Consider the following 11,687-nt stretch of genomic DNA (forward strand, 5'->3'; position numbering starts at 1 on the left):
ATCTATAAAGGCACAAAACATTTAGTCACAGGTATCTGGAACTGAACAATACAGTATTTTACTATTTTATGGTCAAAACAACTTGAAACTGCTTAAAATTTACGGTTTTACAAATTTTCAATTTGCATTTACTGTCTTCTCTGTCATTTTTACACTTTGCAAAGACATCCTGCTGGCCAGATTGGACACTGGTGGTCCGGTTTTGGCTCACGGGCCATATGTTTGACACCTCTGCTATAGGCTATAAAGAACAGTAAAGAATAGACAGAAATGATGATAATGATTGCAATAATGTTCAACAATTTACTTCTTTCATTTTGTTACAGTTCAGACGTAGGAAATCACTTCGATACAACAGGCTGTGGAGTCACTTGGTAGCAGTAGTAACACACTCCCCTTAGCTCCCCGACCTCCTGCACCCCAACATCTGCCCTCATCACCCCTGGATCCTGAGCTTCAGTCTCCAGCCACAGAAGTCTAGCATCAGGATCCTCATCAGAAAACTGAAGTAAGGATCCTGAGCTCCGCAACACCTTCAAACACTGCTTCAGCACCACGCCAGCTTTCCCCTTCCCTTCCTTGGACCTCAACAAGGCGTCTGTGGTGCCCTTATCAACAATAATGTCCACACTGCTCAAACCAAAGTGCTTGTCCAGATGCGTACAGTCCAGCTCTAAAAACTCAAGCTGAGAAGAAGCATTGTGAGGCTGAATGGCTTTAGCTTGAATGTGCTCCTGCATGAGTCGCACAGCCACAGGGGAAATGTCGGCACAAGTGACGCTGACAGGGAGAAAAGAGTGTCTGTAAATAGAGGGCCCTAGTGCAGATGTGCCACAGCCCATATCCAAAACTCGGAGCAAAGCATCTGGACGGGACATAGTCTGTATCAGAGGCATAATAACGTCTTGGACAAAATTGAAACCAAAGAACCACTCAAAGTTTTTGAAAGTGGGTGTCCGGCTGCTGTTCTCAGTGTAGAAGCGATCCCAGGTTGCTTTCTTATCCATGTTTCGAATCAGTTCAGCTAGATAGAAACACAGAGAGATGGAACACAATAGTTAGTGTTTTTTAGATACAGCTAAACCTCGGTGCCGACATGCTTCTCTCACACATTGCGGGACTTCACATTGACGGATTGTTCATTAAGTCGGCATAATGTGCTCTTGTTCATTAGAAAATCTTAACTCAAGCACATGATTCAAGGCCTTTGCTAACTTGCAGCTACTGGGGGTGAGCAATTTGGAAAGAACATCTCATTATGATTTGACAGATACTGCAATTTGCGATACAATTTAAAGTGATTCTTTGGTTCAATATTCACGGCGTAATAGTTTTTAAAATTTTAGACCATTACCACGAGACACCAACAATAGATTATCTGTATGATAGATAGACAGATAGATAGATAGATAGATAGATAGATAGATAGATAGATAGATAGATAGATAGATAGATAGATAATGGACAAAATAGCAGGACAATTATTTCAAAAGCTGAAACAGTTGAAAGTTAAAAAAAGTAAATCTTCAAAATAAATAATCTGACCTCTGTAAACAATCTGACAAAGAAAGAGGTATGTCATTCATAGCTCTGAAGTAGTATCTAAGCATTGCATGCAATTATGCTTAACAAAGTGATCTTAATAAGGTCAGGGCTGCATAATAAATACACTAAATTGCAGCCTTTGCAAATTGCACTGCTTCAAATTGCAATTTGAACTTAAAATCAATCAGCTGTTCAGCTCTAAAGAATTCAAACTCATTTGCAAGCTTATTATGCACAACTAACTCCACAATTAATCCTTAAGATTGCATTCTTAACTTTTTGATGAAAATGCTTGAAGGATGGATTCTGCAGTAAATGGTGCTGTTGAATTGCACTGTGTTTTACCAACAGGTGTTTCTATAATTTAGCCCACCCTGTTTACATCAGTAACAGTATGCTTAAAAAAAAAAAAAACAGTAACACCTCTGTAAAAGACAAACTGAATCTTTTACATGATTATGAAGTTAAATCAACACCTTTCTTCAAAAAAAAGCTTTAAAACTAACACTGCAATCTTACAGATATAATGCAACACTGCTGTCTTGCTAAATACTAGCTGTAGTTTAATAATTAATAAATTTGCAACCAAATATACAATAAAGTGCTGCTTAATGGTACGTGTCAAAAATAAAACTTTTGAATCAACGCTAGGCCTGCTGTACAAGACAAAAACTTGCACAGAAATCCAAAGCGAAACTCTAAATCAGCTCGCCGGTCCAAGCAAGTTAGCTTAGCTTAGCTCAGCTAGTTAGCTGTAGCAGCACCGCCACTGACATGTCGCCGTTAAAGAAACATTTCAGTCAACATAACATTCTTAAATTAGACAATAATTAAAGAGCAAACCTACTTGTGAGAGAAGAGTGCTGTCGTACACAGGTGGCTAATATCCTCCTGCATGACAAACTCAACGACTTTGACCACGGAGACATCTTGGCTTTTCCTCACGCTTGCCCAAGTAAAGACATCTCACTCTGATTATATTTCTTGGTACAAAGAGTGAAGTAAATGCGCCTGTGAAAATGTTACCGAGATATCGTCTCTACAATAGAGGATCTTTGATCAGTAAATGCGGCAATGACGCAACTGTGTGAGTGCAGTTGTAAACAAAGCACATGCGGCACCAGAGAGAGGCCAGATTAAAATGAATTTAATGTTCCTTTCAGGGAATTTAATTGTCTTCAAATAGAGTAAATCAAACTCCTCTTAAATAATAGTGGGAAAAATAAAACACAGTCTTTACTGGAGTTGGCTGGAACTGAACTAACAGGTCAACTGGAGGTCTGAAATTGAAAATACAAATCAAGAGGGCCTAGATTCCCATTTAAAGGATTGTATTTCAAGCAAGGCTGGAGAGGTACATTTTAAATTTTGACATAAAATTTGAAGCCAGCCCTGTTGTACTCTCCTTATTTGCTCACTATTTCTAAATTGAAATCATTCTATTTACTAATAATATACTTTTTAAAAAAATTAAAGTTGTTTAAAAAAAGATTTTTTATTTTCTTCCCTGAAAACTTTCCTAACATTGTATGTGAGCATCCCATTTTTTTTTCATTTCAGATTGTCCAATACAATTTGCACATCTAATCTATACTTGGTGCTACTGTTTACTGAAACATATATTAATTTTTTACATTACTATTTTGCTTGTCATAAAAATAAAAACTATACTTTAAGCAGCTATTGTCCAGCTATAAGAGGTTTGCGGTGAAAATTATGCATCCTACTGAGTATCTCTGCATTATTTACCAAGTAAGCAAGGCTTTTGCATGCATGTCTTCATTAGAGTGAAGATAACTTTGTTTTCAATATTTAGTATTAATTTCATTAAGATCTTTCCTGCTAAAGATGCCCGTTGTTCTGTTTGGTTTCCTTTACACTGGCTTTAACATGCGACAGGTATCCTACAATAGACCTGCATTATTTAGAACTAAGTGTTGCTTCCAGTGGGAGATTTTTGCAGAAGTGCAGGATTAAAATTGATGAATATAAACAATTAAAGCTATTAACAAGCAAATCTGCAGTTATCTACAGCTTAAAGATGTAATTGTTTTCCCATCATTGCTTACTGAATTCCTAAAAATTTACAGCGACCGTCGGGAATAAAATCCAACACAAGAAATAAGATGTAAATCGATTTAATAAAACTCAATGAAACGCAGCGTAACAAAGGAAAAGAATCAAACATAAAGCAAGTAGATAACATTTACAACCACAAAAGAAAAAAAACCTGTACAACTCTAAATGGCTGGAGTCACTTCTATTGTTCCAAGGACTTTTTTTTTTTTATCATTTAACCATTTTGTGACGACTGAGGGTAAACTTGGGGGCGTTGAGGGGCAGGAGGGGGGTAAAGGAGGCATGTAATGTGATTTCAACTATTTTTTTTATTTATTTTTTTTTCAAAATACATGAGTGTAATTTCATACACAGATGTATGCTTCATCAACGTGGCTGCTGAACTTATTTTTGAACGCGCTGCTGTCGGGGCACAACAGCAGGAGGATGAGGTGGGCTGTGGCCAGGAGTGCTATTTGTACAAGATGTCGTAATGGCCAGGTCTATAGAGGAGGAAGATGCGAGGGTCACCGCCTTCAGGGAACACGTGGTGATTGACTGTTCCTCCCTCTCCTCTGTCCATGTACTCCACAAGGATGGATACATCCAGGGCCTGGGCTAAGGCGATGATGTGAATGTGGTCACTTTCTTTAGACATTGGCTCTACCTCCTTCAGCGAGAAAAAAAATAAATAAAATTAAGCACGTTAGGTGTGAGTTTGTTTATACTATAAAACACACTGATCACATATTTTCCACTTCTGTTTGTGATCAGAAATGACAGTGCACTCTTTTTAACCCTCCTGTTGTCCTGCGGGTCAAAATTGACCCGTTTAAAAGTTTGAAAATGTGGAGAAAATATGTATTTTCACAGTGAAATTTCTGATGTCCACATTTTCAACATTTTTGGGAAATCTTTGAACATTTTTTGGTGGAAAAAAAGAAATGTTAAAAATGTTTAAGAACATCCACAAAAAAATTGATTGATTTTCATTGATTTTTATGTGAATGTTCTTAAAGAAAATATTACAAGTTTTACTGATATATACGTAATCATTTCAGATATCTTTAGGATTTTTTTGGAAGATTTTTACTCATTTTTGGAAAATATTTACAAGAATTTTCTTGCCAAATTTGGGGGATTTTTTTCAAATAAAACTTTTAAGGAATTTTTGGAATTTTCTTCCTGAAGGTTCTGCAAATTTTCAGAAATTTGGGGAATTTTTTTTGCTGAATTTCTGGATTTTTTTTTAGACAAGGAAATGAGGAATGTGATCTGGCCAAAAGATACAACAGCTGTCAATTCAACTCAAGGCTTAAAGCACAACTCATAAATCTCTGCATCTTATTTTCACCCTGTATCCACTGTGAAGGTTCTGACCACAGAATGATTTGTGTCTCTGCCACTTTGACTTTGAAAGTTGTTGCCGCTAACCAACTTGCCCCAGCTCGACCCATCTTGGATGTCAGTAGTTGCAGACTGGTCAGGTCACTATAGTAGTAGTCCTTAATGTCATTTAGTTGGCTCTACAGTAAGTCTCTTGTCCGGCAGAGTGACTCACATCCACCGACTTGGACTGCAGCTGGTAAAGGTTGTCAGCTACCACATTAGAAATATTGACTTCTAAGCTTTGAGAGTTTCAAATGATTTAAAAGTGCTTGTTTAGTCTATAAGTCTATGACTGGGACGGCTCCACTGCCCCTGGGGGATTTTATCACAAAGAGAAATGGTATCGGTAGTATGACATCAGCCATAAGGGGTGATTTTGAAGTAAAATTTAGAAAGTCTTCCTTTGCATGGAATGCCTTATCTATTAAAGGTTGCACCAAGTGGAATACTTTACCTATAGCTATCAGAGAAAGCTCCACTTTTGTCAGTTTTAAGAGACAGTATAAGACATGGCTGATTGACAAACAAAGGTATGAACATTGAGGATTTCAGGCACTTTAAAAACAGACTTTTTAATTATTTGCACTTTATGAAAGGCTATGCCTAGAAAGTGCTTTTCTAAAATAGTAGCACTTTCGGGTAGGTTTAACCCAGTTAGTATTAATTATCGTCATCTTTGTTTTACTATATTGTTTTTCATACGTCTGTAACCCTGTATGTTTTTCTTTTATGTGTGGGACAACTGATGGAAATTTGCCTTGTGCTAAATCTGGCATATTTACTGCAACCTTGTGTAAACTATTATAAGACTGTATGTTCATTAACATGCACTGTCCCATCCAAATAAATAAATAAGGTAAGCTGCATGGCATCCTTGCTCTGCTCTGGTGGGCTTTGCGTAGCCGCACATGAGCCAGTTCTCCACCTGACGCAGGTTCTGGTCGATATGGCCCTCCAGCTTGGAGTAGAGAGCATAACAAGAACTACTAGCTGCAGTTGCAGTCAAAGACAGTGGAGCTGGAGTCGTATGTGGGACAAGAGGCTCAATAGAGAGGAAGTTCAATGACAGCCAGGACCATCACCACAGCAAAATAACACACTTCTATTTAGCAACCATAAAGGTCCCATATGGTGAAAATCTATCTATTTTAAAATCAAAAAGCTGTTAAGATATGAAGACATTTACTTCTGCCATTCCTCAAGCGCACATACACAACTGGACAGTCACCCAGCTTTACAAGCCAGTCAGAATTCAACCCAGAAGCCATATCACACCTAACTGACAAACAGAGACTCGTAATGTCAATTACAGATGCAGAGATTCTTCCTGAAGGGGCCAGAATCAACAGCAGTTTGGTTTTCAGAGCAAAAAAGCCCATTTAAAAAAGGGTTAAACCCAGAGGTTAGGCAGTAATACTGAAATGAACCATCTTAGCAGTAGTTTGAGCTGAAAATCTCACGTGAGACTGATGAATTTAACCTCTAAAGTCCATATTCAGTTGTTCATTTACTACCTAAAAATAATCTCTGTATTAAAGTTACAAATTTAGTTTTTTTCCCCATGGAAATGACCAATTCCTGCCCTAAAACATCTAAATCTGTGTTTTTGAGACTGGCATTTGGTACACTGCAGTTTCACATTGGAAATACTCAGCCATGGAGTAGGCTGCTTATTTCACTCATGATATGTAATTCAGTATATAAATAAACACCATATGGAAATGTTAACCAGGTAAAACATTTGATTTTCACCAGAGGGGGTCTATAATAACCATAATCTGTACGATATCTTGGAAAAGCAGATCTTATGCCAAATTAAGATCCTTCATGAGATATGATCATAACCCACCCCTACTGTTATGTAATATTTCAAGATGTGAGTAAATGCCCTAGAATCCTAACTCCTTCCAGTTCAGTGACATGTTCCAAATGGTGGCCAACTTTTTTTTTTTAAATAACAAAGCTTTCCCACAGACTGTCTTCAGAAGAGAACAACTATGACACCCGGATTTGATTTTGACAAATTATTTAAACCCACCTGCTGACAGAACTCCTTGACAGAGCGTCCTCCCTCTATGAAATGCTGAAAGAAGCCATTCTCACGCTGCAAATAGCCTGAGGTGAGCAGCCGCAGGTATACCACCACGTAGTCTGACATGTTCTGGTCGTTGAAGCTGCTCAGCAGCTCCTGCAGGCTTGGCTGTTTCTCACATAGTTCGATCAGGTCCATGAACTACGTGTGGAAACATTATTTACAGTTAGACTACTTTCTGTGGTGATCGCTACATAAAATAATAACAGCACGTAATTTAATACTGCAGAAATGAAAGAAAAGTTTTGATGGGAAACTCACAGTATTGTGGAAGTCTTCAATGGTAAACTCAGTGAAGCCTTCGTTAACCAGGTCCAGTTTACTTTTAGCTGCAACTGCTTTGAACCTAAAAACACAAAAACATGTGTTTAATAATCCTGTGAATATTAGTTTAGTTGGTTGTAAATATATTGGAAAAACTATGCATTCAATTCAACAGGCAAATAAAGAAGTGCTGCACCTACTTTTCTGGACCATAACCTACAACAACACAACACCTAAAGGTATACATCGACTAGTTATTGGTTATCCATGTGTCATCAATTAATTGTCAAACCCGCCTCTAGTGCAGCCATGAGGAGACGGGGCTGTGCCAAAACAGACTTAACAGTACATGATGACCAAAGCGTGAATTTCAGTCTAGACACTAACAGCCACCACAACACAAACAGTAGCAATTATGGCCCTCACTTCTGAAGCTCTTTGCTGTCATCTAGCAGGGACTCAAGATGTGCAAAACCGAAGGCTCTGTAGAAACAGTTTCCATCTGGCCGCGTCTTCCGAATGTACGAGTATTTTTTGTGTAGGTCCTGCACCAAAGCAAAAAAAAAAAAAAAAAAAGAAAAGAATTACACCACACAGTTAAAACTGCTTTCAAAATTATCAGCAACAGCCAAGCTTTGGATAAAATGACGCCTCAGACTGAGGCAGAATTGTACCCTGATGTGGGTGCAGTAACCCGAGAGCAGGTGCTGTGGTTGGACTGACCTTGATCTTGAGCTGATAAACCGTGTCATCCTCAGCGTACTCTCTCTGCAGCACTGACAGGTCCTGTCTGTCCGACACTAAAGGGTTACTGTTGGCTATCTGCACACCCACACAGAAAATTAAAATTAGTACATGCACTGTTAGCAAACTAACTCAGAGTGACTTTGTCCCTCCTGACCAGTTGCTGGCTGGGCTTGCATTTTTGCATTATTTTACACATTAGTTCCCCTCCAATTTCATTTTTATAAAACAGCGAATTTCCTTATTAGCTTATAGCTGCGCAGACAAGTTGTATAATACAGGTCAAGGTCAATATTACTGAATAAACAAGAGCTTTAAAAGTCTATACACAGAAATATCCATTTGCTTTTTTAAAAAAAATTCCAAAAAAATGCATCACATTTTGTGTTGTGTGGATATGAAATTCCTTGTTGTGGCCACGCATTAACTGAGATTTATGGAGCGTCAACTGCACAAGAAATCTGGAAGCTTGTTGATGTCGCTGCTCAGAGACAGAATGCTGACAAACCGTCCTTGTTTATGTCAGCTGTCAAAGATTACATTTGACCTTGCTCATATAAATTTCTCACCTCCTGCTGAATCCTGTCCTGTTGAGCAATTATGGCCTCGTCATACGCGAGGCAGTTCACTCCTGTACGAGAAGGGCGACAAATATATTAGGCCTCAGGAGCAGACATTCAAATGGTGGACCGAGAGATTACACTGATGGAGGAGCTTGTAAACAGCCTGTGATGAATGACTTCGCATAAATGCTTTCATGAAATATATGGATTTAGGATTGAAATCATTGTTAATGAATTATCCGAAAATGAAAGTCAGTATGCGAGTGTAAGCAAAACAAAACCTACTTTTCAACTGGGGAAATAACTGTTGCAATAACTTCTTGCACACTTTGTACATGAGTGTTTATGCAGGTGCCTAGTTGCAAGTGACAATATACAAAAAATATGCCTGTAAATAGGAATGAACAATTAATCTGAATCAAGTTGAAAATGCAGTTACAAAGTAATTAGCAAAGCACAAATACGACAATTAAGGAAGTATGTTATGCAGTGCATCTGGCGCAGGGTTTCAACTGTCACGTGAATGGATTGACAATTTCATGCCATCCTCCATGTGTGGAGGCACACGTGCCAGATGTCAGGCTTTTAATGATGGTGCATGTGGTAATTAACATTTTAAATCTGTTACGAAGGGAATATTAAACTGAATAAAAAATATCACAATTAGATATATTTCCCAAAGGATTTAGCCTTAACTGCAATGCGTCAAGGACATTTTTTAACACGAAGAAGCCATGATTTGAGGCAATTTATTTGACTCATGATGCTTCTCTTTGAAATTAAAAATTCCTATTTGCTTGTTTGTGACTCAAAAAATGCTGTTGCAAGAGTACTTTGCCTGCACAAGAAAGCCTGACTATGTTGTTTATGGTATTTAAACCTAGTGACGGAACAATCTGTACCAAAAACATGCAGACACTGTTTCCCTGGTGGCAGAACAGGTGAGTATGTTCACTAACAGTTTATTACAGTAACTGCACCAAATTTTGTCACTTCTGTTTGTTTTTTTTAATTAATTTGTGTTTATGTTGCCCCTCAGATCCATTACAAGTGTTAATATTTACCTGCATTCTTTAAATTATTGAAACAATTGCACTCACGTAAACAACAGTCAGAGGAGCATGTATTAAAAAAATCCATTTGAATATTGACAACAATGAGTTATCGAAGGCACATTTTCTCTTGCCGTTTTCAACATCTGCCGTCACCACGAGTAACTACAGACGCTTTCAGCTTGTAGTCAGTCGTTAACATGAAAACAAGCTAATCCACAACACCGGCTAACGTCAGTCAGCTAAACTTGGCTAGCTCGACCTGTGCGAAAACACAACAAATTCTAGCCACGACGAAAAACGTCGTTTTGGAAACCAATAAGAGGGTGTCCGGTTTTTAATATTGACCACATACTTTTAATATTTCCTCAACACAAAAGCTCCGACACTGTCACTTCGTGTTGCCCTGTCAATAACTAAACAAGCATTTTTTTTCTTTGTGTAGCAATGGCAGCTAGCTAACGCTAGCCAAGAAGCTCTGGCCTCTGTGTCCCCCTCATCGCTGCATGTCAGCCACCTCGACCACGGAGAGGACAGCGGTTCGAACGCTTTTCGGACACTCGTGCAGACACGGGCTTCGTTTGCGAGAGAAACGGCGACGCTGCTTGTCGGATATTTTGCGGTGTGACTGTTTCTCTCACCCTCCATCTCTCCCTGTGATGATTCCTGCTGCTCCTCCGCCATCTTAGCTGTCGAGATCTGTTTCCTCCTTCTGCATGACCTCATTCGTTACACACTTCCGAGCGGAGGCAAGTGAGTATTTTTATTTATTTATTTATTTATTTATTTATTTATTTATTTATTTATTTATTTATTTATTTATTATTTTACTGTTATTTTTAATTTAACTAACTCTGGCAAACTTTCTCATGTCAGGGTTGTTGGTTTGTTGGTGGTGATTAAGATGGCAAAACCTATAAAACTAAACCACAATATGAACTAACATTATAAGGGCCACAGGTCACTCCTGCAATGTACCCTATTGACCTTACATCCAGTTACTGGCCTGCTTTAAAGTCACACAGTTTACTGCATATGTAATTACACAGTACGCAACAGAAGAGAGTACACCCCTGTGCAATAATACTTAAATGTCAAATGACTCAAAGTTGCATTACCTCTGAATAGTTGCAGAAGGTCAGTGCAACAAAAGTGAATACACCTGCAATTACTGACACATAGATTCAAAAACCCTGTGATCACTGAAACCAAACTGACAACACCTGTGATTTCCTGTTAGCCAAAGTAAATGGTTATTTTAAAAATGACCTGTTAACACCAGAACCTTCTCAGTTTTTGGACCCATGGCCTATGTCTGTCTGCATGTCTACATCATGGCTCCATACGGAATAGAATTGTCAGAGGAACTGAACATTTTGCAAGTGTAACTTCACAAAGATGGAAAGATTGGTGACTCAATAAAAATAGGTCAAAACACAATCGCAGCAGTAATCAGGAGGTATCCAATAAGCCACAGTATCACTAATCAGAGCCACAGTGGTCATCATCTTCCTAAAATGATGCCATGGACAGTGTGCTACTTACTACTGAAAAAGAGACAGGCAAGTGCTTTACACTTTGCAACAGCTCAGGAAGTGAACCGTCTACGGCACTGTCTAAGAAAAAATCCTTACTTGCTATTTGAAACAAAGCTGCATGATGAAACTTTTCCAAACAACTTGAAAAGAACTTTGATTAATGTTTTGAGCACAACTTAAATGGGGCCCAGGATGTTTGGTATGAACCTAACCCCCACAGTGAATGCATAGTCCCGACAATGAAGCACACAGATACGAACGTGGTGATATGGGATTGCATGAATGCAGAGTATTTGGGGACATGGCATTCACAGATGGGACCACAAAAGCTTGGGGACATACCACAATCCTGTCTGACAAGGTAACGCCCAATGTCCAGAAACTTGGCGAAAATATTTGTGCACAATAAGAGTCTTCCTAAAGAAGAAAACTCTGACCTGGC

General features: G+C 38.5%; 2 protein-coding genes across 2 annotated transcripts; both read right to left on the bottom strand.

Annotated features, from left to right (window-relative positions):
* Window positions 1-279: 279 nt before the first annotated feature.
* Window positions 280-3,518, bottom strand: cskmt (citrate synthase lysine methyltransferase). The gene is made up of 2 exons (XM_023261149.3): window positions 2,393-3,518; window positions 280-1,024 (listed from the first exon to the last, which is right to left on the bottom strand). Exons 1-2 carry the CDS (start codon window positions 2,472-2,474, stop codon window positions 342-344), a joined length of 765 nt encoding a protein of 254 aa, XP_023116917.2. The 5' UTR covers window positions 2,475-3,518; the 3' UTR covers window positions 280-341.
* A 149-nt stretch (window positions 3,519-3,667) lies between these two features.
* On the bottom strand, window positions 3,668-10,442 carry otub1b (OTU deubiquitinase, ubiquitin aldehyde binding 1b). The gene is made up of 7 exons (XM_023261135.3): window positions 10,349-10,442; window positions 8,662-8,723; window positions 8,072-8,170; window positions 7,775-7,893; window positions 7,346-7,430; window positions 7,031-7,225; window positions 3,668-4,273 (listed from the first exon to the last, which is right to left on the bottom strand). Exons 1-7 carry the CDS (start codon window positions 10,431-10,433, stop codon window positions 4,076-4,078), a joined length of 843 nt encoding a protein of 280 aa, XP_023116903.1. The 5' UTR covers window positions 10,434-10,442; the 3' UTR covers window positions 3,668-4,075.
* Between the last annotated feature and the right edge of the window lie 1,245 nt (window positions 10,443-11,687).

Source organism: Amphiprion ocellaris, chromosome 23, assembly GCF_022539595.1.
Source record: "Amphiprion ocellaris isolate individual 3 ecotype Okinawa chromosome 23, ASM2253959v1, whole genome shotgun sequence".
Lineage (NCBI taxonomy): Eukaryota > Metazoa > Chordata > Actinopteri > Pomacentridae > Amphiprion > Amphiprion ocellaris.

Excerpts from the sequence above, each read along its gene's own strand:
- cskmt (XM_023261149.3), bottom strand. The coding sequence starts at position 2,474 with ATGTCTCCGTGGTCAAAGTCGTTGAGTTTGTCATGCAGGAGGATATTA. Across the intron at positions 1,025-2,392 it reads ACAGCACTCTTCTCTCACAA|CTGAACTGATTCGAAACATG; the intron begins GTAGGTTTGCTC and ends GTTTCTATCTAG.
- otub1b (XM_023261135.3), bottom strand. The coding sequence starts at position 10,433 with ATGAGGTCATGCAGAAGGAGGAAACAGATCTCGACAGCTAAGATGGCG. Across the intron at positions 8,171-8,661 it reads AGGACAGGATTCAGCAGGAG|ATAGCCAACAGTAACCCTTT; the intron begins GTGAGAAATTTA and ends GTGGGTGTGCAG. Across the intron at positions 7,894-8,071 it reads TTTATCAGCTCAAGATCAAG|GACCTACACAAAAAATACTC; the intron begins GTCAGTCCAACC and ends GCTTTGGTGCAG.